This window comes from Cyanistes caeruleus, chromosome 11 (assembly GCF_971803275.1).
Source record: "Cyanistes caeruleus chromosome 11, bCyaCae1.hap1.1, whole genome shotgun sequence".
NCBI classification, from domain to species: domain Eukaryota; kingdom Metazoa; phylum Chordata; class Aves; order Passeriformes; family Paridae; genus Cyanistes; species Cyanistes caeruleus.
The window spans coordinates 18632889-18658095 of record NC_141711.1 but is presented as its reverse complement, the minus strand read 5'-3'; the positions used below and the strand labels follow the sequence as shown (position 1 = coordinate 18658095).

The following is a 25207-nucleotide window of genomic DNA, read 5'->3' as shown; positions in this document are numbered from 1 at the left end:
AATTCCTTCTGTTGTAAACCACTGTCCTCCGCTGGAAGGAATTAAAACTGCATGAATTCTCCTCAAGATCTCTTCTGCAAACTGTGAATCCTATGCTGGGAGTGTTGCTGGCAGAGCAATCCTCTCTATCCTTACATCTTCCATGAATTCCTTAGTGTGGAATCACGTTTAAAAATCACCTGAAGCTTTGAATACTCACCCGTAGTTTCTTCAAATTTCGCTGGAATTTAAACAGAAGCATCAAACACCTATGAAATGGTGGCCCAGGAAATGGCTGTGCCGAAGTTTTCTTCTCCAGCAAAACCTGGGCAATTCAAGGCCCCAGCACAAATTTCCAGCAGCTCAGGTTCCAGCCGTGTCTCCGTTTACCATCCCCGCTGTGCAGGGTAACGTTATCCGCGGGCTCACGGAGACACCGGCAGCACACGGTGCTCCAATCCGCTGCCTCCCGCCACCAGAACTCAGTTTGTTACCTGCTTGCCACTTTCCCTGCAGGAAAAGTCTTGGAAATCGCTGGTTTCCATGAGATAAATCTTCAGGATGTTGGTTGGAGCTGGTAATGTTCTCCTCCAGCAGTGACCTGCTTCTTGTGAACTTCTCCAGGCTGTGCTTAGGCTTGGGCTCCTCTCTCCAGAGGGTGGAAAACCAAGGCATCAGGTTCAGCTGAGGAATTACTTTCACCCTACGTTGCTCCTATCCTTTTGCATCCTTTCTAAATAGATGTGGGGGTGTTTGAAGGGGATTGGTGTTTGGCTCCCAGTTGGAGTTGCTTCTCTGCCTCCCCATCTCAGCTCAAGGTGTGGAATCAAACAGTGTGGAACTGTTTCTTCCCCATATTTTGGCATTCTTCACATTTCCCATCAGCTGCACCTCTAACCTGGAAATCCAGTCTGGCTTTCAGTATAAAAACATTTTACACATGTATATAAATGTATGTTATCTTCAGCTGAGCAAACACTCCCCTTTCACTGCTCTATGTGATACACCCCAGTGGTTTGGGGTTTTCTCCCCGGTTTATGTTTGTAGGAATATAAACAGATGTGTGCAGAAAGGTCACATTTGCATCATTTGAGAACTTCTGTCTGGTTTTGGGGGAGGTTTGAGGTTTGGAAGTCTGTGTGTATATGAGCTGTGTGATTTGCCTCTCCTGCTGTCCTGAGAGCAGGGAGTGCTGCTGACGAGCTCTCTCTCATTATTTGTGTGTTATTTGTCACTAATTATAACCAGTGCCGTTGAAATGGTTGCTTGGGAGTGTACCAAGGTCAATGCTGAGCAGTCCCAGAGAGGTGACCACAGTGACCCAGAGAATGGACACACTGGTGTCCTTGGCCCTGGCCATCCCTCCTGCCACCCTTCTCAAGCCATCCATCATTCCCTTCTCTTGGGGATCAATTTTCCATGCAGAGGAGGTGCCTGGTGGATGAGACAGATCTGTAGGAGGGAGGAATGTGTTTTTCACTGAGTTTTCAGCACTCTTGGGATTATGAAACATCAAAGGGAACTTGCATGAGCCAAGACAATGTGTCAATAACAGCCTCTGCCTGCTCTGCTGGGGCTGCAACAGCTCTAGAGAGTATTCCTGTCACTCTGGGAAGCGGGTGTAACTTACCTGCTTCTGTATTCAAGGATCATCTTCCACCCTTCCATCAACTGCTGGGGGTTGAATGAAGGGGATGAATATCCAGGAATATCCTTAATAATGACAAAAGCCTTTAAAGTGCAAATGCTGGAGAGTGCTCTGGAAATGAGGAGGGAGCTCAGGTACCTCCAGGGATGCTGGTTCAACCCCAGGAGATCTAACAGGGTTTCCCTTCCCTTTTTTGGGTGCTGTGAAGGTCATGTACCAACACAGTCTGCTCTTCCCTTTGTGCCCTGAGCATTCTCTGGGGAATCTGTGGCTTTACACCTCCACTGGCTCCTCTTCACGTGCACCTCTTCCTCCTACAGGAGTTCAGGTGTTTATCCTTAGCTGTGAAATCAAAGTGTGTAAATCAGCTGCTTATATCTTGTGTTTTTAATGGAAAGGTTGAACTCAAATTGGCTGATAAAACACCTTGTATAAATAATATCTATATGGGGACTTAAAACTCAAACCTGTTGGAAAAAATTTATTTTCCCTTATAAATAATGTGGGGTTATTTATTCCTTCATTTGTATTTATTTTCTTTTTCCTTTCACCACACCTGTCTGCCCCAAGGAACCCAAATGATTCCATGCTGGAGTTTTTAATTTTTGCTGCTTTGCTACATCCTTGATTTCTGGGAGATTTTGTGACAGTTACACATAGTGTAACATATTCTGAGAAATCTGACCCCCAGTTTCAACTTCTCTGACATTTATCAGTGTTAAGGCACTAGAGAATTTGGCCTTCCTTTCTTCTAGGTTTGATTCCCACAGTTAGTGCTGGGAAGGTAAAGAAAAGCCCATATCAGTCAGAGTTCTGATAAAAATATTTCAAATCCCTTTCATTGACTGGAACAAATGAGCCAAGGAGAAACATTAGGTGGTTCTCATTGTCATTTTTGTTTTTTGTGTTCTTAAAGCCCCCTGTCCATGGATGTCAGTGGCAGGAGAAAGCCTCTGTACTCCAGGATTGCAGTGTTTGTGTGTTGGTTGTCCCTCTGTGCAGGCTCAGAGCTGCAGAGCTCAGCATCCTCAATCTACAAGATTTTACTGTTATGTTCAGCTTGTAACATCTTAGGAAATGACATTTTTTTCCCTGGCACTACAACTTTAACAACCCCATGTGAGGGGAGTTACAACATCTTACAGAAACCTTCCCAGGCACTGGGACCAAAACTGTGTGGTAAGAAAGATCAGAAGTGAATTTACACAACAACTCTTAACTTTCAAGTGCTTCTCAGGGTTTTTTGTTAGAAACCATTTTTTTTATTTTAATTTTTTGAGCCAATTTTTGTAAGCAGCACAATTAGAGTAGATGAATAATTTACTTGTCAGTTGCAGCTATTTTGCCTTGCCTATATAAACATTTTTATACAACCCTGTAATTACATTTATTGAAAAAAGAGTGAATGGTCATTATTTAGAAATCAGCTTAGTCATGCAGGACAGTTTGGTAACTTGTAAGAGCAGCTTGTGTTTTCCAAAGTTATATTTTTATGGGGATCTGTAAGTTCCAGAATTGAATTAAGTAATTGAAGTAGCACTGAAAAATCCTGGCTACAGAGCAGATCATACTTAAAGCTAAATTGAAATTAACTTCAAGATCATGCTTGAAGTTGAATTGCTCTGCCAGAAACTGGGAATGAAAAGTTTTAGTTAACTAAAAAGAAAGATAATTATGGAATCCCAGAATGGTTTGGGCTGGAAGGGACCTCAAAGCCCATCCAGTGGCACCCCTGCCATGGCAGGGACACCTCTCACTGTCCCAGGTGCTCCAAGCCCTGTCCAGCCTGGCCTTGGGCACTGCCAGGGATCCAGGGGCATCCACAGCTGCTCTGGGCACCTGTGCCAGGGCCTGCCCACCCTCACAGGGAACAATTCCTGCCCAATTTCCCATCTAAACCTGCTCCCAGTGGGAAACCATTCCCCTTCTTTCTGCCACTCCACGCTCTTGTAAAAAGTCCCTCTCCATTTTTCCTTAGGGCTCCCTTCAGGCAGGACACAGAAGATTTGAAAATAGCTAAGGGGGTAAAAAACCAAATAATTGGGGAGCATCAATAAGAGAAGCCTGTTTGCTTTCCTATGGTTGAGATCAGATTGGGACTTTCTGTGTGTGAGAGTATTAAATCTAAATATAAGCATCCCCACGGTATTTTCTGGTGGTTTTTTTCTATATTGTAAACTGCCAAGAATGCTTGAGATTCATGCATTTTGTTAGTTTACTGATAATAAAAGAAAATTATTCTCAGACCAGGTTATTTGTGGTTTCTTCAAGGAAAAGAAAAAACAAAACAACTTTCATGTGCTTTTGCAACATTTTGTTTCTTGCCATAAAAGAGAGTGTGAGCTGTAGGCAAGAGCAACCAGCAAAACATCGGAGCCATTAGAAATCTTCATAATCACTGCAATAAGATTTACAGCAAGATTGAAATGAATACAAACCCCCTACAACATTTAAAATCCTCCCACAGTTGTTTAAATCCCTGTCTGCATGCCTGTTGTTTTCTCAGCTTCAGATCCACAAGTCAGTGGTTATTTATTTTCTGACTGTACTTAGAGATAATGCTTTTGTACTTATTCCTAGAGGTCTGATGTTTTTTCCAGATCTGGAGATTTTTGGCATGAGAAGATCTAAAATAAAGGACCTTTAATGTGATCTTTGTGTGTAATTTTAGAAGTGACTGGAAGTTAGAATACATTAAATTTTCTGAAATCCTTCCCATCCACAACAGAAGTGACAAACTGGACCCAGCATGGCCATGAAAACAGTGCTTTTACTCATCCCTAATTTTGTGTTGCGTGTTAGAAATGAGAATTTCCAAAACCCCACTGCTGTGCCCTCCTTGTGCGTGTCTGTTAATTCGGAATAGCCTGCTTTGGATTTCTCCAGGAAATCCCTGTGCTGACAGGGAGCCACGGAACCTCTGGGCTCGGGAAAAGCTGATTTAAACCAGTGTGAGCCACTCAGGGCAGCTCCATCCTCTAGAGATGGGTTTCCACCAGTCTGGACCTTTGTTGCAAAGAGATCATATTTTTTTGTGCAAGTATAATTGAAAAAAATTGAAAAAAAAACTAAAGGAGAAAAAGCTAAATGCACTTATGTGGGTTTTACCTTTTGAGCTGCACCAGAGCTTTGTGTTTCATGTTTCCCATCAGTGTTCACATTGCCAGCCTTCCCCTTCCCTTGCATCATCCCTGTGGTGTTCCTGATGTGGTTCCTACATTTGTGTGCATTATTTGTGCACATTATTTCTGTGCATTATTTGGGTGCATTATTTGGGTGCATTATTTGTGTACATTATTTCTGTACATTATTTGTGTGCATTATTTGTGTGCATTATTTGTGTGCATTATTTGTGCACGTTTTTTGTGTACATTTTTTGTGTACATTATTTGTGCACATTATTTGTGTACATTATTTTTGAACACTATTTGTGCACATTATTTCTGTGCATTATTTGTGCACATTATTTCTGTACATTATTTGTGTGCATTATTTGTGCACATTATTTGTGCACGTTTCTTGTGTGCATTCTCTCAGTCTCTGTTTGCATAAAGGCACAATTATGTGTGAGCTGAGCACGAACAAGCACTTCTGATCTGTGGCGTGACATTTCTTGCACAAACTACGAGTAATCCATGTTGGATTAGCTTCTTCTCTTTTCTCCAGGAATAAAACTTCCTGGGATTAATGAAAAGCCAAACACTGGCGATACCTGGGCATGCAAGGGTCAAGAAGGATTCTGCTGTTAATGGCTTGAGCATTATGTTATGCAAACACTGGAGCTGTAAAAGCCCAGAGTGTGTGGCTGCATTTGCTGTGAGGATAAACAATCCTTGCTACGAGGATAAACACAACCTTTTGACCATCACTGGCTTTTGTACAGCCCATTAACATGGGAACCTTTGCTTGCCACTGCACTGCTGCACAGGAATCCTTCGGATTTTGGGAATTTTCACAGCCCTGCTCCTTCATTAGGTGGGTGCTCCTGCACCGTTTGGGGAAGTGCTGGTGGCATTAAATGGATTTGTGGCACTTTGGATACTCCAAGTTGGGGATGTTGTCACCCTCCCCAGTTCCCAGTGTCAGCACAGCTGTTTGTGTGACTTTGCTGGGAAATACATCTGGAATCTTGCCTGCCTGGCTTGGGACTGGCCATAGGGTGTTTCACACTTGGCTTCGGTGCCACCGCTGCATGGGAATTCCAGGGAAAATTCATGAGCTCAGAGATCCATAATTAGTTGTGTGCAGCGTGGAGGATGCCAAATTGAGATGTTAATGGCTTTATTTTTCCATATGTTTGTGTTTTGCTGGTCTTCAGTCAGAATTCAAATCCCCACTGTGCCACAGAGTGCAGTAATGTCTCATCCCAGTTTGTAAGCACTGAGTGGGCATAGGAGAGGGGGAGAAAATGGGAAGCTCAGATGATAGCCCGCAGATCACAGATTACTCACATTTATGGGTAAACAAGCAGCCTAATGACCACACGTGGTTTTCAGGTAAATAAATCTTTTTCCAGAAAGAATCCTGTTTTATCCTTCCTGGAACTGCAGCTTTTGGACAGCTTGTTTCATCTATCCAAAGGCAATTTCCAGAAAGAATTCTACTATTGACAAAAATCTTCATGGTCTGTTGCAGCACCAGAACACTTGGGGCTCTATTTTATGCCATTAGGAAAATTATACCTCGAAGTTTCCAGAAATAGATGTAGTATTGAAGGAGTTTTGTTCAGAAGGGCAAATATCCAGTGATGTGGGCTTTGAAAAATCAAAGTTGGCTGCAAACAGCTTCATTACCTGCCCGCTTGCCATTTCTTATTTTCTCCCAATACTTCTATGATTCAAATCCTTCCTGCTGGGCACTTTTGCCTCTTTTAAGTGGTTGCTTGCAAGGCCAAAGCTTGGCTGTACCATTTTATTTCCTGCAGCTGAATGAAACTGCGAATCCAGAAAGAGGCTTTGGAGCCAGGAAAATCGAACAGTAGATTCCTCTTTTCTTGTTTTTAAACAGCAGGAACACTGAGCTGGGTGCTGGGTGTTCCCTCCTCCTGCCCCAGGGAGGTCCCTGCTGCCCCTCTCTCCTGGAAATGTCCCTCCTTGAGGAGCTGCCTGGGCTGGGCTGGGTTTTGTGCTGTAGCAGTGAGTCATGGCTGCAGAAAACCTTTTCAAGGGCAAGCCAAGGGTGCTGGAGGCAGCAACTTGATAAAGCCAGGATTCAGGACTGGTTCAGTGCTTTCCAGCCTCCAGGAATATGGCTGGAAGGAGCTGAGGCCTCGGGAGGGGAGCTACTCACTCAAAATCAACAAAAGGCACGTCTTTCGATGTGTTTCTGTATGGAAATGTTGTATTTAGGTGCTGTGACGTTGCAGCAAACAGGGTTACATAAAGCACAGCAGCTGCAGTCTGTGTTCAGGGGCAAGGGGACAGCGTGTGGCCAAGCCAAAGCAGAGTGCCAGAGCCCAGAGAGAGGTTTCAAAGGGATGTTATAAGGAATTTCCAAGGGGGGAGCTGACATGGAGCCTAATAACTGCCTCAACTTGGCATTGCTTCTTTTTAATGTGTAAGGAGATTTTCAATAGGATTTACAGTTGGGCAGTTGCATCTGTGTCAGCCCTGAGAAGTGCAGAATGGCTCTTCTGGGGAGGAAAGGCAGCTCTGCTGGGACAGGGTCATCTCTGGAGCCAGAGCTGGTACTGGGCAGCACCCGTGGGCTCTGAACCCTCTGCTTTCCCTGCAGCAAAACTGCTGCTGCTGCCCTCAGGGGCAGAATCAGGCTCTAAATTAGGTGTTGATAAAGTAATCTAGTCCTGGAGGCATCTGCATCCTCCCCACAGCTGGAAATCCCTGCTGGGGGAATCCACCCTGGATGGGTGCCAGCTCTGTGTCCCAGCCTGTGGGGCATGGACAGGGCCCTGCTGGGCCTTGTGGGGCTGGGGCTGCGCCCCAGGGCCCTGTGGCTTTGCCTTCCTTCCCCCCATGATGGGATTGAGGAGGTTTGGTGAGCGCTGTGCACGGTGGAGTCAGAGGCATCAGGAGCCCTATGCTGCAACAGGCAGAGCAAAGCCCTTTGTGGTGAGAGAACCGAGGAATCCAACAACTTTGCAAGTGTCATTTGTGGAGGAATTTGCTCTGTGTTGGTTCTGGTTAGATGCTGACTGCATTAGTGTCTGTGTGTGGTTACAGGACATTGCTACTCATGAATTTTGTGCTCATGAGAGAACAGTGTATCAGGTGGACTGGTTTGATGGATCACCTGCTGCCTTCAACCAGTGACAGAGGACATTGTGTTTTGTAGATTTAATGTTTTGACACAGCAGAGCACCAGGGAAGCACTGTGAAACGTTCCCTGTCTTTGTCAGGGCACATGAAGGTCTTGCGTGCATCATCCCGACCGTGTGTAAATAAAAAGGAGTGTGGTGGATATTTATCTCCAGGCAAAGAACCTCTGTTTTCACAGCATCAGTCTGTAACAGCTGAACAAACTGGATGAATTTGAGATCATTTTCAAGATCCAGCACTTTTCATCTCAGGTCACTGTGATCAAATTCACCCTGACTCAGGGTTACCTTCTCCTGGCAAATCAGTCCAGTCCAGAAGCGGGGGGAAAGGTGAGGGGATCAGACATAATTGGTCCCCTGGTTGAATGAATTGCTCAGATATCACGATCTGAATGAAACTGTAATCCCTTCTCACTTTTACCAGCCAGGTCCAACAGGTCAGAGTTTGGTAGGTCAGTGAGAAGGAGCTTGAATTACCCTCCCTGGGCTGGATCAGGCACCGAGGGCTGGCAGGCAGTGAACTTCATATGCACTACGCTTAATTACAAATAAAGGCTGTGGCACAAACAAAGCTCAGGAAGCTAAAAGATGAATGCTGTTAGAGTCTTTTTATGTTCTGCAAGCCTGTTTCCACAATACCAGAAATTGTTCATTTTTCTAATGAGGGGCACAGAAATGGAAACTTATTGGCACTGGCTATTAATAGGCTCACGTAATTACTTCTGATTTTTTCTGTTGTCTGCTGGTTTTCATAATCACTAAATGAGTAGAGGATTTTTGTTAAGATTCTCAAAATCTTGGGGTTTTTTTGTTTCCTGGAGAGGGCTTTTCTTTATTGAAGAAGAAATGAGCCTGCAGAGTGTGTGGTACTCATGGCTGTCTTTGAAGGCACTCCTGACAGGATACGGATATTGCTCCATGCTGATCTCTCAAAATTTTGCTTAATTTGTGCTCCTGCTTCTTGATTAGAAGGGGAAAACGAGCAAAAAAAAATCCCTCCCAAGGAGGTGTGTGAGGTTAAATCAGAGCTCAGAGGACAGAGTGCAGGGATTGAGAAAGAGAGGGTGAGCAGTGGGAGCTCAGAGGGAAGGAGGAAGAACTGTCTGGTATTTATCAGTTTCTTTGAGATAAAATGAGGGGGAAATGGAGGAACATGGAAAAGGAAGAGAGAGATCTCTTCAGGTGGTCTTTGGGAAGAGCAGTAGAGACTGAGGGTGCATGGGGAGGCAGAGGAAAACATAAATTTGTTCAACAAAGGGATATTGGAATTAGGAAACACACACACACACACACTCAAAGTCTGCCTTTGAGCACCCTGAGCATTTCAGCATTCAGCTCCTCTCTGCTCATCATTTACATAACCTGGAGAAAACAGATGCATGTTCAAGAGGTCTGGCTGAAAGCAATGACTTCATCCTCAGCCCTGTTGGTTCGAGGTCTCTGCGCTTCCTGCATTCCTCAGGATGATTTCAGAAGGGCATTATTAGTGCTATTTAACCTGACAACAGTCTCTAAAAGCATCCACTGAAATTGTGTCTCATTTGCTTGCCTTGTGTTGGGTGTTCATGTGTGTGGTGCTGAAGGGATGTGTTAATGAAGATTCCTTCTCTCCTGCAATGACAATCTTCTAGGCCCAGGCTCTTCATTAATGAATAATGATGGAACAGAGGAGGCACTTGGGTCATTTTATCCTCCAAGAGCAGTGAGCAGTCCTGAAGAGAATGCTGCAATGCAGCTATAAGCAAAACTGTACAGATGACAAAGTGCCTTTGAATCATAGGCTGTGTTTCTGGAACATTTTGGGTTTTAGGAAGATTGCCAGTTTCCCAAAGCATTTTTTCTTAGGCACGGAATAGTCTTCTTTTATTTTTTTTTATTTTTTTTGCTATTTTAGAAAGACTTATTCCAATGCCTTCTATTCTACCAACTCGGAAACCTGAGCTTCAATAAAAATAGTGTCTGATCCTGCTGTGTTCAGCAGCCATTGAAAAGGACTTGGGGAGATTTCTGTTTCATAATATTTGTACAGCAGTTGGCTCGTAGTAATTTGCATAAGATTTTGGACTGTGAATTTGGACTGACTTTCCTCAAAACATTTTGTGAGAAGCAGGAACCACACAAGAAAAAATAACCTGACAAGTCAAGGCACAGAGCAGAGCAAAACCTACTCTCCTACTGAAAATCAAAATAGAACTTCCAATTAAGTGCCTAATGAGACAAGTGAACAATTCTATGTTAAGTTCAGAAAATGTTTAAAGTGTTCCTTTCCTTGGGGTGAGGATAACTGGGATAACTTAATTTTTCCATCTCTTTTGGTGTAAAGAATGTAATTAATTCCTTAAGTGGTTGTTATCTAAATCTATGCCTCTGTGTTACATGATAAAAGTACTTAAGTGCTTAGAATTCTGCTCCCTTTTGGTATAATAAGAATGTTGGGTTTTGTTGCTTTCCTTTTTTTTTTTCCTTTTTAATCACTTTTTGCTTCTTTTTTTTTTTTGTTTCTTTTTATTTGCAAGAATTTGTTTCTAATTTAACAAGGTGAATTATTGTGTTGCCTCAACACAATAAACTATATTGTGTTAAAACATAAATTATTGTGGCACCATGTCAGGATGTCTCTTAAGAGGAATTTGGTGCTTCTCCTATGATAAAATACAATATTTTGATTTCTGCTGATGTGGCTATCGCAAATTCATAAACATTTGCAATGTGAGCACACTTCTGCCAGGGCTTTGATCAGAGCTGCATCCTCAAATCCTCAATGTGCACTGGCCAAAGGACACACAAAATTTTCAACTTCTCAAACCACAGAGCAGAAAATTAAAATGGAGGAAAAAGTCATTCTTAATATAAAGAACACAAAGACAAAGATACTGTGACCAAAGAAGTGAAGAGGTTTGAAGAGAGACACTTTCCCACTTCTGTCACCTGAAAGGGAATTCTGTTGTAGCTGAGTGGTTCTCAGGGGCTTTTTGCATTGCTGGAAGTCCATCTTTTGTAGCCCAAAAGTGTTTCCCATTATTGCTTTTGTCCTGACTGTGAACTGGGAGGACTTGAAGTGGCCCAGTTTGGAGGCCATAAAAAAATCCAAATCTTGACTGATTTTATAATTTAATTTAATGTTTGATTTGCCCTGGAAAACAACCTGGAGAAGTTCAGTGCTGATTAGGCCATTCAGATTCTGTTAATTGTGTGGAGGGCTAATCAAGGTGATTGACAATTTGTGCTTCATGGAAGAGAGAATCTATTCTTTTGGGCTTTTTTTTGTGCTAAATTGGGAGATATCTGTGGGTGTTGTGCTCCTGGTGGAGTTCTGCTGCATGGGGGTATAGGAATAAAATAATGCTCTATCCCTCAGTATGTCTTGGGATTGCTTTGGTCACATCTTGTATTTTCTCATCACTCAAAAATAAAGCAGGAGTTGAGAAAACATTGCCACTTTTCCTGGTATTTTTATTAGCTTTAAATAAAGCTGAGAGCTCTTTGGAATAATAACATTGTATTGGTTCCAGTGGGGCCATCATCCCAACTAAAACACTGCTGCTCATGGTGAGTCCCCTGCTCTGCTGCTCTGGGACACCTGGACACCTTTTGTGGACTGAATGAGCTCATTACCACAAGACACAAAAGTCCTGAGGCTCTGCTTGCATCTTTTCTCCATTTAATCTGGAAAATGGGGCAAGAGGGAGCTTGTTTGCCTTGCTGAATTATCAGTTCCCAGCGACTCCCTGCTTTGAGTGTACATCTGTGTTCAGTTTTGGGCTGGTCACCGTAGCAGAGCTCATGTTGGCATCTTTGGATAGAATTTTACAGCCTCTTCCACTTCTCTTCTTCCTCTAAGTCTGTATTTAAGTCTGCAGGTGATCTGAAGGCTGCATAAATATTTACAAATTTGTGTTATACACATCAGCAGAAAACAAAGTATTATTTTATATCATAGTAGAAACACCAAGTTCTCATGAACAACCATCCTTTAGTGGCTTCCCTGAATAAACAAATGTTATATTTTCTTAATGCCCCTCAATTAACCCCAAGAGTTATTTATTCATTAATTAACCTTCATTATACGTTGGGAAGTTCAGGTTTTTAGTGAAAGAGGAGGTCTCCAATGAGAACTCATTTAATCCATTCATGGCTTGTGAGCTTTTCCTCACCCAGCAATTCCTTCTGTTCACATTGTGCCACCCATTTCATTTGACTTCCATCCCATTCATTCCTTGCTTTGCCTCGCCCTGGGAAGAACCCAGAGCAAGAACTGCAGAGCAGGAGTTAATCCATGCTGGCTATTTGGGATAGATATCCCAGAATAAATCCACAGCTGAGAACAGGTGAATGCCTTCAGCTGAATTTGCTGAGCCCATTTCACCTGAGCATCCCCAAGGTGCTGCTGGAGCCAGGCCCCTCCTCATCCCACAGGATGGAAATTGGGAGCTGATCCACACAAAGTGCCACGAGAGGAGGGGCTGAGGGGAAAATGATGAGTACAGAGGCACAGGGGGAGAAGTGGGAGCACTGTAAGGGCTGCCAGAGGTCTCATCTCATTGCTGTGATGCTCCTGGGCCGTGGGATTTCATCCTTTGGATGCTCCAAAAGCACCTCCCAGGCTGGGCAGTGTGGTCAGAGGGAAATCACTGCCCTGCAGCAATCAGAGCAGTGCTGGGCATTGCTTGCAGATGGCATCATGATCACAGCACCGTGTTTTCTTCAGCCTTCTCACTCTTTTTTAGCTCCCCCTCTCCTGGATGCCCGGCAGGGAATGCTCAGCCCCTGCAGAGAGGCCAGCACTGCGTGGGTGACACGGTGGCATTGCTCACAGGAGCACTGGGTGACACTGACTGAGACATTCAGAGCTGCCAAGTAGCAGCACTTGGAGGTAACACCTCAGGAAAATGCAGTTTGGTTTATTTGTTGTTTTTTCTAAGCCAGTTGAGAAAGAATCATGCCAAGGAAGCAGCCTGGGCAAAATGGATTTTGATATTTCATTTCAAATTCCTTACAGACCTCACAAAGCTGTGTCCCATTGGAATATAAATTTATTCTTCTATTTTGTGTTTTTATCTTAAAGATTAAAGCACCCTGTGAGGAATTAACTACTTAACCTAGACATGCCTGGCCTCATCAGAAGCCCCCTGTTTTCCATGCTGCTGTTGTTATGCTGTGTTACTTTTAACCTTTTCAATAGGTTTCATCAAATAAATATGAGCTCCAGACCCTCAGAACTGCTGATGCCACAGAAACTGTGGTGATTGCAGTGACAAATAATAATAAAAAAGATTCCTCAAGGAAGAAGAGAGATTCTTTCCCCTCCCTGAAAAAGAGACTTTCAGGATACTGCAGAAGAGCCTCATGCTGGATTTAAAAGTCCATCTGATGTGTCTTGCACAATGTTTCCCTCACTCAGGCTGTGCTTTCCCAGGTTCATGTCTTTTATTCCTTTATTCCTTTGTTGTTTTCTGACTGCCAAGGGTGTCACCCTGAGTGGGCACACAAATCATGAGAAGTCTTCAGCAATTTAGGCCACATCACCCTGAAAGCACCTTCTGGTGTGGGAGCACACATCTCCATGGTACCCCTCAGCTGCATTGAACTGGGCACCTGGCCACAGGTGCTGGGACATCTCAGGGGCACCAACAGCCTTTGAACACAATGCTGTACTTGCCAAACTCTGAGGGACACAAAGTCACTCCAAAAACTGTGACAAGACAGGAGAAAAACCCGAGGTGAAGGATTGTGTCAGCTGTGTGGTTGTGGGTTTGTGTGGGGTCTCCAGCAGCTGGAGCCCCCAGGCTCAGGGTCCTGGTCACACAGGGGACGTGTGGCTCCATCCTTGTCCTCGGGTGCCGTGGGTGGCTCTCTGCTGCTGGCACCTGTTGGCTGAGCCTCTCCAGGGCTTAGAGGAGCCCTGGCACTCAGGGAGCTGCCAGCTGGCAGTGCCTCCGTGCAGGAGCTGGTGGCACACCCCCAGAGCTCCCCTTGGAGCAGGGCTGATGGAAAAGCTCCCACTGGGACCCTGGTGTTCCCCTGGTGGTGCTGGATCCACGCAGACAGGCACAGGCTGCCTCTGCCAGCAGCACTCCTCACCTGTGATGTGGGAACAGGGGATCACAGATGGATTACAGGGTCCTTTTCTCCTGAAATTGCCACTGGCAATTTTTGTGAAGGGGGGGATTTATTTTTTTTTTTTTGTAGTGTCCAGTGAGAACGGTGAGAAGAGGTTATGAAGATGTGTAATTAAGGCAGGCTTTCCACTTTGACGTTATGAAGTCATTCATTCCGTGATTGTCTTCTTGACAAATACCTTGGATCTCCTCAGTTAAACTTCCAAAGCTGCTCCTTACCATTTATCTGTTAGTGTTTTCCAAGCCTGACCTACAGAACAGCCACTTAATGTCTCTTAACTGTCTCTTAAGATGGACCCAGGGATGCTGGTTTAATTTAAATATTAAAAGCAAGTAAAAGATTTCACATTATCTGGAAGAATTACGTTATTATAACTCAGCACTGTAGCCCCACATTTCTGATACTATTTCCTTTGTACTCTCACTCAGCATCATTGGACTGGTCCCACATTCCATGTCTCTGTTTCAGTAGGAAATCAGGGCTTTGTGGGTCATACAAAATGTGCAGAGGGCATTTGTATGGTCCACTTTAAATCCTAACGTTACCTTCTGTGGGAGGGAAATCCTGCCTTGGTTTTAATAACCAAAAAACATGTTTGAAGCATCATTCTCAAGGCTTTGAGTACCTGGAAAGTGGGAGTGGGGGAAAGAAAACTTTACATTCCTTCATTTTCTCTCTATCACTTCCTAAAAGCCTCAACACCATTCATAAGCTGAGGGACTGTGATGCTGAGCAACCCTGGAGTATCCAGTGTCTGTGGGGTATCCCACTGCCTTGGGATTGTTTGGCTTGGCTGCCAAACCCTTCCATAACCTTTAGTTTAATTGTCTTTTAGTGCTGGGTGAAGATTTGTGCTGTTACAGCTCTGGTATTTACATATCTCATGCAGAAAAGGAATTTTTATTGGCATTTTATTATCTAGTTGGTGATGGCTGGGATGATGGGTATTTATTCTAGATTATTAGTATTCATTCTAGATTATTAGCATTTATCACAAGCCTTGCCCTGAATCTAATGGCTTTATTGTACTTGATATTATATCATGATAGAGCAAAAGATTTGTTTCCAGGAAAATGTTTCCAGGAGCCTGGGGTACCGAGGTGAGACATGTGTGGATGGTTTCATGATTATCAGATGGAGTAAGAGCTGAAGGAGTGATTTCTGGTGGGATAATTCTCTTCCCTGTCAGCAGTCACCCTCCCCCTGACAGCAGAACATTTGTAAAAAAATCCTCTTTCTTCATCCCAGACCTTGAGCTCTCACAGAATGCTTTATCAGCCTTTGCAGAAAGCCTCTTGCTCTCTGTTTAGGCCAGAAGACCATTAGTCATCTGCTACAGTGCATGTCTTGCCTTTAATATTTGATGTCTCATCTGTTGCCCCAGTCCTGGCTCATGTTCATGTGCTGCACATAAGTCCAGTCATTTGATTATTATGAAATCATGGCACGTCTTTCACATGAGTGGCTTTTTTGGGGGCTGTTTTCAGCCACTCTCAAGAACCATTTCTGGTGCTGCTGTTATTGCTCATCTTATGTAAACTGTTTGTTCCTGCTCAATGGCTTCATTTCAGGACAATTCTGCTTTAAAAAGGAATTAAAAGATGATGGAAGAGTGGATGGGGCAGGGAATTAGAGATGTCATGGAGCCTGATGTCACCCTGCCTGGTGTAAATGTAAATCAGCAATCTCAGATGATGTGGATTCACTCCTCTGAACTGCCCCCAGCCTGTCTGGGGCAGGAACCTCAGCCTTTCCCTGCATCATGAGATTTAGATAAAGTTTTCTAGAATTTCTACAAATTGAAGGATGAGAATTCATGGCAGGAGTGCAAGCTGTTCTGTACCTGTTCCTAACATTTGCATTAGACAATCAGTCTGTAAGAACAATTGTTGAGCTCTTCAGTTCCTTTATTTTTTGAAAGGTCACGGAATTAGAGAGGTATTTGCATTCTTTGTGTGACTTTAGTGATAGCTTGGGTTGCACCCTGCTGGAGGGAAGGTTTCTAGGAGGGATTTTGTGGTCAGGTCATTGGATTTGGGATGCTGAGGGGTGGCAGAGCTCAGGGGGCGGGACAGGGTGGCTGGGCCACTTGCTGCTGTCAGATGTGAAGAGGGAGGACGATTAATGAGGAAGTGGAGAGGGAAGTAATTAATTACCTGTTTCTGTGCCCTCTTTTCTCTATGTTTGCTGTCTGGATCTGGCTGTAAAGGGTTTGAGTCCAGGAGGCTCTGAGTCCTGTGGGGTTCTGCTCACAGGAACAGCTCCAGCAGCAGCATAAAGCTTACAGGACACGTGCTTAGATGACTGTAATGACAAAGGCTTTTAATTTTTGGATGTATTTCTTAACCTTTGTATAAAAAAAAGTATTCAAGTGATATAAATGAAAAAGGGTAATGAGATTCATTACACTTAGAGACAGCTTTGCAATCCTGAGATTAGAAGGAAATTATTATTTGTTGAGGTTCATTCAGTAGTGAAATTCCAATTCACCTTGCTGGAATTAGAAGATGCTCTCATTAAACTCTCTCTTATTGATGGACAGCATTCTCTCAACTGACTATTTTAATATGACCTGAACAGAATTTCAATGTGCTGCATGGAATAAAAATTAGGGTCTTACCAATCTTGGTAAAACTGGGAGGTCACAGAGGCATCTGTTCCAGGGGTGAATATTTCCACCTTGTGTTTCCCCTCTTTGGGGTCTGTTTTAGCTGGAAACCAAGCATCAGTTGAATGCAACCTGTGTTTTTGTGGCATTCCAGGTGTTTGTTTTCCTTAGATAAATGAAGAATTCCTGACCTAAGGGAGGCTGATGCTGGGTTACATCACAGTGATGACATCACTGTACCTTAGGTACAAACCAGACCTTCCTTAGCATTCGATCCAAACCATGACAGTGGTCACATTTAGTGCCAGTGTCCCCTTGCCTTCCCCAGCTGGGTAGGGGCAGTTTCCTAAGGCAGACCTCAGGAACTGGATCTGTTGGTTCCAAGCTCTTCATTTGAATTGAAAATGTGACATTTGCAACTCTTTCAGTCACTGTCACAGAGATGATGCTGCTTGGATTGCTGCTGAGGAAATGGAAGGAAAAAAGCCAGAGCCATTTCTTGCTTGTTGGAGAGGGAAAAGCAGAGAGTCAAATCCCACTAAAAATATTGTGTGGGACTAGAATTGTCCTTGTTACCCCAGCAGCAACTGGGCTGATATTTCTAATTCATGTTCATCAGGAAGATGTGAGAGTCTGCACGAGCTCCGTGAGCCCATGAGCCTGGGCAGGGTCTCCTGAATTGTTATGGAGCAGCAGGAATGGCAGGGAGCTCGATGGGAACCACATGGAACTGGTGAAACCAGGCAAAGAAAATGAAATTTTGATTCTTTGGGGTGTTATATTTTCTTTAATTTCTCTGATGGTGGGTGTGCTCGTGGTGGGAGAAGAGAGTTTCAGACCAGGGGTATTTTAGCTTCAGAGATAAAACCCAGCTCTGGGTTCCCACAGGAAGATCTCAGGTGTGTCATACCTAATTTTTAAGTATCTCTAACCAAAACAGCTGCCTTTCCTCTCTGCCTTCATTTCCACAGCATCCCTGGAAGCCTTTCTGTGCTGAACAAATTCACATTTGATTTTTAAAATATCATAATTTATAAGTTTTGCTATTTGAAATTTTTATCTCTTTTTCTGGCTGCATCAGAAAAGGCACAGAAGGAATTTAATAGGCAATGACTGCTTTATTTGTCCAATTAATGCAAATATAAATTCTTTGTTCTTCAGTTCCTAATTTGAGCCAATTTCAAACATTCTCTTAAAAGTTTTATGGTGTTGTTTTTGTTTTTTATTGTTGTGTTAGTAGTGCTGTGCTTTTGCTATTTTTGCAGCATCAGAATCATTCTGTGTCTGTCATGCTCCTTTTGGTTGCAGTGGAGATGACTGTCAGAAAAATATGATTTTCCAGGCACTAATTGAAAAAATGGCTTCATATTCAGTGTGCAGGAACTGGCAGATGTAGATAAGGAACAGAGAAAATTCATTAAGTGGCATTTCTCCAGTTCTGTGTTCTTTTTCTCCCTCCAAAAAGGCAACAAAGCCAGATTAAATCATAAATGAATTTAATATACTGCACAACACTGTAGAAAATGTTTTCTATGCAATCACTTTCCTTCTCCTACAAATTTTGCTGAAAACTTTTGGAAAATGAAACCTTAAGAAATTACTCAAGTGCTGGAAGCATCAATAAATTTTCACAGTGTTTCCTGAACCTGTGTGCAATATTTGTACATAAATTTAACCCAAATCTGCACATCTGTTCTAAACACTTGGGTCAAGCAAAGTTTTACTGCACAGCTTTGACCTAGAAAAGCACTTAAATAAAATATTCATGCTTGTGTGGAGAAATGAACCTAAACCCAGCCAGTCTGTGACTTTTTTTGCCACATGGAACAGAAGATGGGAGGCTGCTGCTTGTGCTGGTGAAACGTGAAATCCAAAGTCCTACTGAGCTTCTATTTCCATTCACGTTTTTCAGTCCCCATTGGTTCTTCTCCACGTCTTTGGATGTTTTATATCCTCACATAGAAATGATGTTTAAAATTGCCTTCATCTGCAATGCTCTTTCACTGTTGTCACAGGGCTCGGGGGAGAAATAAAACAATGATATTCAGGAGATGAAGTCATTGTGTTTATAATGATAAAATAATGATAATACATATGCTATAATAGATATAATTTTAATTTATTTATTTTACATATTTATATATATTTATATATATCTATGTATATAGAGATTTATGTATATTTTTAGATATTTATATAGATTTACATATATTTGTATTAATATTTATATTATTATATTATTATTTGTATTAATATTTATATTAATATTTATAATAATATTTATATATCTATTTATATTTATATGTCTATTTATATTTATATGTCTATTTATATTTATTTATATTTATATGTCTATTTATATTTTTATTTCTCTTTCTATATGTCTATATTTCTATATTTCTATATTTTTATATTTATTTTTATATTTGTTTTTATATTTTTTATATTTATATCTATATATATTTATATTTATGTTTATGTTTATGTTTATGTTTATGTTTATGTTTATGTTTATGTTTATGTTTATGTTTATATTTTATAATAATCTAATGACAAAAAGCCACCATTCAAAGTGGAGGAGCAGGAAAGGCATCTCCAGGCTCAGGTGCAGGTGGGGCAGATGTCCCGTGCTGCCCTCGCTGTGCTCATTGCTGGCTGTGCCATCTGGGCACCACGAGCCACCTCCGGCCTGGCCAAGCCCAGCCTCGCTCAGAGCCCCCCTAGGGATAACCAAAATAACCTTTCCCAGCAGAGCAGCTGATGTGGGAAAGATGAGGAGGGCCCCTCTTGTGCCTTCTTATGAGTTCTGAGGATTTATGGGAGTTTTGCAGAGCAATCCTCTTGCCTTGCCTCAGAGGCTCAGCCCCATTTCTTCGTCATTTCCTTGCACTCTGCTCACCCTTTCTGACCTTATTCTACAGAACTCTTAAAATCCGATTCCATCACTTTTCTCCATTGTCTCCTTTCCTTTCTCTTTCTCTCCCTCATTTGAAGGGTTTGCTCATTTCTGACATCCAGTGGGAGTTAAAAAAAAACAGCCCCAAAATTTCACTGGACAGGATTCTAAGTGATGGCTGGGTCACGGGTGAAGGGAAACCTTTTGGTTTGAACTGAACACCGCATGTCATTTCCCAGGATTTCTAAATGATTTACAAGGAAATCAATTTCATTATTAAAGATGAATATACTCTGGTTTTTAGATGAGACTGAGTGGGTGAGTAATTTCACCAAGACTTAGAGAAAATAATAAAATCATCCGCATAATTTACCCTTGTTTGTGATTCTTAAGGCAAATAATATTAAAAGGGAAGAGTCTGGATGACTGATGTCTGAATTGCAGCATTATGTGGACTACAGTAAGGAAAATAAGGATGACCATGGATGCTTTAGACAGCCTGGTCCTCAGCCTGATGGTGTCTAAATGGACAAATTTTATCTTAGAGAAAAAGCAGCTCTTGGAGTTCCAGTCTCTCCTTGGCTTTGGAGGCTCCTCAGGTGTGCTTTACACACATCATGTCCACAGGACAGGAGCTGTGCCCTCCTGGCAGTGAGGTACAGGGCATCATTTCAACCTCAGGAATTCAGCACGGCCCTGTAAATGTGATTTGGATTATTGAAACCCCCTGCAGCTTTTCCCTGTGCTGTCCCAGCCATCCCTGCCATGCTGGAGAGCTCCAGCCATGTGCTGAGCTGCTGGAGCTGGCTCACCACTGAGCACAAATGTTCTGAGCTGGAAAACAGGCCTTCTGCAGACCTCTGTTCATTCCATTCTTCCAGTTTTTCCTTCCAGAGTTTTGTGTTGCTGCTTGAAGCTGCATCAGGTAAAAATTTCAGCCCCAAATCCCTGTCAGAGGTGCCCATGGAATTTCCCCTTCATGAGTGAAGTTGAGTGGGTTGAGTTTCGGGGGAGTGATGCAAATTGTGGGTCCCATGAAGGGGAGCTGGAAAGGGGCTCGGGCTGGAGCAAAGGAGGCTCAGGGGGAATTTCTGGCTCTGCACAGCTCCCTGACAGGAGGGAGCAGCCAGGGGGGAATCAGACTCAGAACAAGGTCCACAAGAGGAATGCCTTGAGGTGTTCCAGAGAAGGTTTAGACTGAATATTAGGAAAAATCTCTCCGTGGAAGGGTTGTCAAGCACTGGAGGAGGCTCCTCGGGGGAGTGATGGAGTCACCATCCCTGGAAGCATTCAAAAACATGCAGGTGTGGTGCCTGGCTGGACTCGGCAGCATTGGGTTGAAAGTTGGATTCAGTGATCTTAGAGATCTTTTCCAACCTTAATGATCCCGTGATTCTCTGATTTTTAGTGTAAATCCTTCCATTTGGCAGCTCTCTGGTGCTGCCCAGAGTGCCCTGGCTGGGTTTGTGCTGGGCCCTGTCAGTGGCTGCCTGATCCCTCACCCACATTGCCCAAACCTCTGTGGGGTCACCAAAAAAGGCACAAGGGAAAGGATTTTTCCCTGCCTTGGGAAGCTGCCTGGGAGCTCTCAGAGGAGTTTGAGCCCTGGAGGATGGTGCAGACACTTCCTGCTGGCTGGAACCTGTCTGTCCCCACTGAGCACCAGGCCCTGCAAATGAATTGAGGTGAGGCAATAACAGCACGCCCTGATCTGCGGGAGGGACTCGGGTTTCTCCCCAGCTGAAGGGGAAATGAAACTTTGATGAGTTAAGCAAGAGCCAGCAGCTGTAAGGAGACACCTGAAGGGAAAGGTGAGTCAGGATCCTGGATCAGTGGGGCAGGGAAGCATCGCTTTCGTCCCCAGGAAATGGAGGAACCAGCCAGGAGGGGCCACGGGGCACAGCGTGGGGACCCTTGGCATTCCCCACTGCTTGAAGGGGGTGTTTGCAGGCCTTCCCATTCCTCAGGTGTCCCACATGCTCTGGGGCAGGCAGGGATTTGTCCCAAACTGCTGGAGCCCAGGAATGCTCATGGTGTGGGCTTGATGGTTTCCTCCCTCACAGATACCTTTCTGTTCCTCCAGGGTCAGCTCTGCTGTTTCCTGGTGTCATGTAAGGATGGATAGCCATAAATAGCCATAAATAACCATAACTAACCATAACTAACCATAAATTACATTGCTGATCACGTTCAAAACCTAAAGTTTTGTGAATGTTCCAGCTGGGCTGGGATCTTCTGTAAATAAGATGAGAGGAAACAGCCTCCAGGTGCACCAAGGGAGGTGTAAACTGGATATATTGGAAACATTTCTCCATGGGAAGGGTTGGCTGGCGTTGGAACAGTCACCACCCCTGGAGGGATTTAAAAGATGTGTGGATGTGGCACTTGAAGACAGGGGCTGGTGGTGGGATTGGGAGTGCTGGGGGAACAGTTGGACTTGATGAACCTGAAGGTCTTTTCCAATCTATCCAATTCTGTGATATCAGGTATTGTTTGGCAGAAATACAGAATGCTTCTTGCAGATTTTTATGCTGCTCAGAGGGATATTTGGGCTCAGTTATTTTACCCTGATGCTTCCAAGTATTTGTTTGTTTGTTTTGTTTTGTTTATCCGGGAAGGCACCAGAAGTGCAGCCTTTAATATCATTAAAAAGGAGGGAAATAAAGCACCCCAGTGGATTGTTCAGCACAGCCACCCATGGTTATCCTGCGTCCTTAAACTGAAATGCTCTGAAACTGAAGCATCATGTAAAATACATGGAGCCATATTGTTTCCTTTCGCCTTTCTGTGCATATTTAACTTGTCACTTTGCCTTTTTCCCATGACAACAATGTGATGCAGCTCATTCCAGGGATGTGCTGAAGTCTGTTTGCAGCCAGAAGTTGCTTTGAAGTAAGGGAGGCTTTATTGATTTATCCTTTGCATTCACAACAAAGTTTTGTGTGAGCTGCTACAGGTGTCACCAAAACCTTCCATCAGCTTCATCCCAAAAATAGTATCTTTGTGCTTTAAGGTCTATTTACAGAAGTAATTTCTTGTATATATGTACACACACAGGTCTTATCAATATAAACCTCTGAATTCAAAGACTTTTTAATGATTAAACCTGGCAGGAATTAGTGGTAGATGGAGCTCATGAGAATTCTGTTCAGAATATCAGGACAAATCCTCTTGTGAAAGCACAGTTTAAGTGTAATATTTATGTTTGTTAATATGCCATAGGTGCTACAGCTTGGAATTTTTCTTGGAGAAGTAATTTATAGGAGTGCATTTTCTATTTCATGGCAATTTGACCTGATTTTATTTTATTTTATTTTCTTTACAGGATTAGCCGGCACTGCTGCAGACCTAGAAAAAAGAAAGCTTATTTTTGGAAAAAATTTTATACCTCCAAAGAAGCCAAAAACATTCATACAGCTAGTTTGGGAAGCGTTGCAGGACGTGACTCTTATAATCTTGGAAATTGCAGCCATCATATCTTTGGGGCTTTCGTTTTATCAGCCACCTGGAGAAGGGAATGAAGGTAAAAACTTTTCACAGAAGTCATCTCAGTTTGAGCAAAGCGTGTCCTAAATCTCAAATCAATTCCATCACCACCCTCCAGAAGGTCACTAACAGGAAATTTCCACGTGGTTTGTTCCTGATCCCATTACATCTGGTCCTGACATATTTTTCTTTTCATCTTGACGTTTCTTTATGCAAATGCTGAACCTCATGACGTGAGTTAAAGGAAAATCATAGCGTTCTTGTGAAGCTGGAGTGGTTTTGATACAGTTTTCACCTTTGAGCCTGCATTTGGAGTGTGTTTGATTCATCCTTTGTGGTTGTTTATCACGTATTATGGATGAGAAAGATGTAATTGCTTATGTAACTGCTGGATCCCGTTGCAGGAATGCAGACAAGTCTCCAGTTTACACCAGATGAAGGCTTGAACTCAGTGAGATTCACACATTTCAGTATTTTTAGTGGTGCAGCTCAGGCTCGTGAGCCTGGCTCTGAAGGGAGTATTGGAGCAGAGTCCTGTTACTGATAAATATTCTCCATATTCTGCAGAGCCTTTCTGGCAGCAGGAAGTTTTACCACCCTGCCTGCCCCCCTCCTTTCTCCCCTTTCCTCCCCCCTCTTTGGAAAGCACTCTTGAATTCACATGCTTAAAATATTTGTTCCTCTCCATAAATGCAAGATTTCCATTTCTGGCAGCTGATCCAGATTTTTCCCTCCCCCCTCTCCTGCTCCCTCCTAGACTTCTAAAGCTGGATCAAACATGCTGTGTGAAATGACGTGAGCAGCTTGGCAAATGTAGGAAGAATGTCTTCCTCTAAATATAGCCCTGAAATGCTTTTTACATTTGCTGCAGTTTCCTTTGGCTGCTTTCCTTGCAGCCCCTTCCTCCTTCCCTTCCCATTCAGTGGCACAGGCAGCACGTAGCCGTGCACAGCTCCTGGGTCGTGCCTGGGATTCTTTAATTCCTTTCTCAATAACTGGGAACCTTTCATTGCTGTCTCTCTGAGTTTCGAATATGTCAAATTTGAATATGTTGAATTTGATTCAGCAGGTGCTCCATTTAGGCATGAAAAGATAAAGGAGTTAATTTATTTTTTTTTAACTAAAGAAAATGTTATTTATTGGAATCACGTTATGTAACTGGTGGGATACCTTGGGGACACTATAAACCATGAGAGAGTCTTTAAAAAATTAGGATTTAGCTTAGACTAAATGTACAGATTGCTTAAATTAATTATTTTATTTTATTTTATTTTATTTTATTTTATTTTATTTTGTATTATTTTATTTTATTTATTTTATTTTGTATTATTTTATTTATTTTATTCTGTATTATTTTATTTGTTTTGTATTATTTTGTATTATTTTATTTTGTATTATTTTATTTTGTTTTATTTTATTTAATTTTGTATTATTTTATTTTATTTTGTATTATTTTTATTTTATTTTATATTTTATTTTTATATATTTATATATATTATTTATAATATATAAATTATTATATAATTTTTATATATTATTTAAAAACATTTTTATTTTATTCTATATTATTTTTATTTTATATTGTATTTTATTATATTCTATTCTATATTTTATTTTATTCTATTCTATTCTATTTCATTCTATTTCATTCTATTTTATTCTATTTTATTTCATTGGAAAGAAATTTTGACAGCGCGATTTCTTCAGGTTTTAGAAAGAGGGAAGATGTGTCATCAGGCAGTGGGGGCTTGTTTCTTTCTTTTTCAAATTGTTATTCTTATTATTTTGATCCTGCATTTAAAATGTTTCTTTTCCCAAGGGAAGACGGGAGCCAGCTGAGATTCTGAGGGAGTCTGGAAAGCTCAGCAGCACAGCCTGGGAAAACATCTTTGTGTTTTCCCACAGCACAGCATTTTATTCAATTGTCACTGCTTTCCCTGCTTTAAGAATTGTTTTCCTGAAAGGTTTTGCCCCAGTTTACACAAGAAGAAAAATAAAATTAGTGACTATCTTGTAATCCAATATTTGGAGCACGTTGTAAAGGTCTTCCGCATGTTTTTTGGAAATCTTTCTTTGAGCAGTTGTATAAATAATTCCCTTTAATTTTAAAATTAGTATATCATAAATTGCTGCTGAGGATACCTTTAATTTATTGGTACTTATACATTTATATACCAATTTATTTTGTACCTTTTA

At 42.3% G+C, this 25207-nt stretch overlaps 1 protein-coding gene and 1 long non-coding RNA gene across 21 annotated transcripts in view; one reads left to right on the top strand and one right to left on the bottom strand.

Annotated features, from left to right (window-relative positions):
* The window catches only part of ATP2B2 (ATPase plasma membrane Ca2+ transporting 2), a 393957-nt gene that overhangs the window by 261778 nt on the left and 106972 nt on the right, over positions 1-25207 (top strand). For all 20 annotated transcript variants that reach the window (XM_086846968.1, XM_086846971.1, XM_086846959.1 and 17 more), the window contains one exon: positions 22851-23048. In XM_086846968.1, coding sequence (XP_086703094.1) covers positions 22851-23048 — 198 coding nt within the window. The remainder of the gene's footprint in view (positions 1-22850; positions 23049-25207) is intronic.
* On the bottom strand, positions 11024-12146 carry LOC147651055 (uncharacterized). Its single transcript, XR_015274974.1, has 2 exons — positions 12056-12146; positions 11024-11773 (listed from the first exon to the last, which is right to left on the bottom strand). It is a non-coding gene; the product is annotated as an uncharacterized LOC147651055 (long non-coding RNA).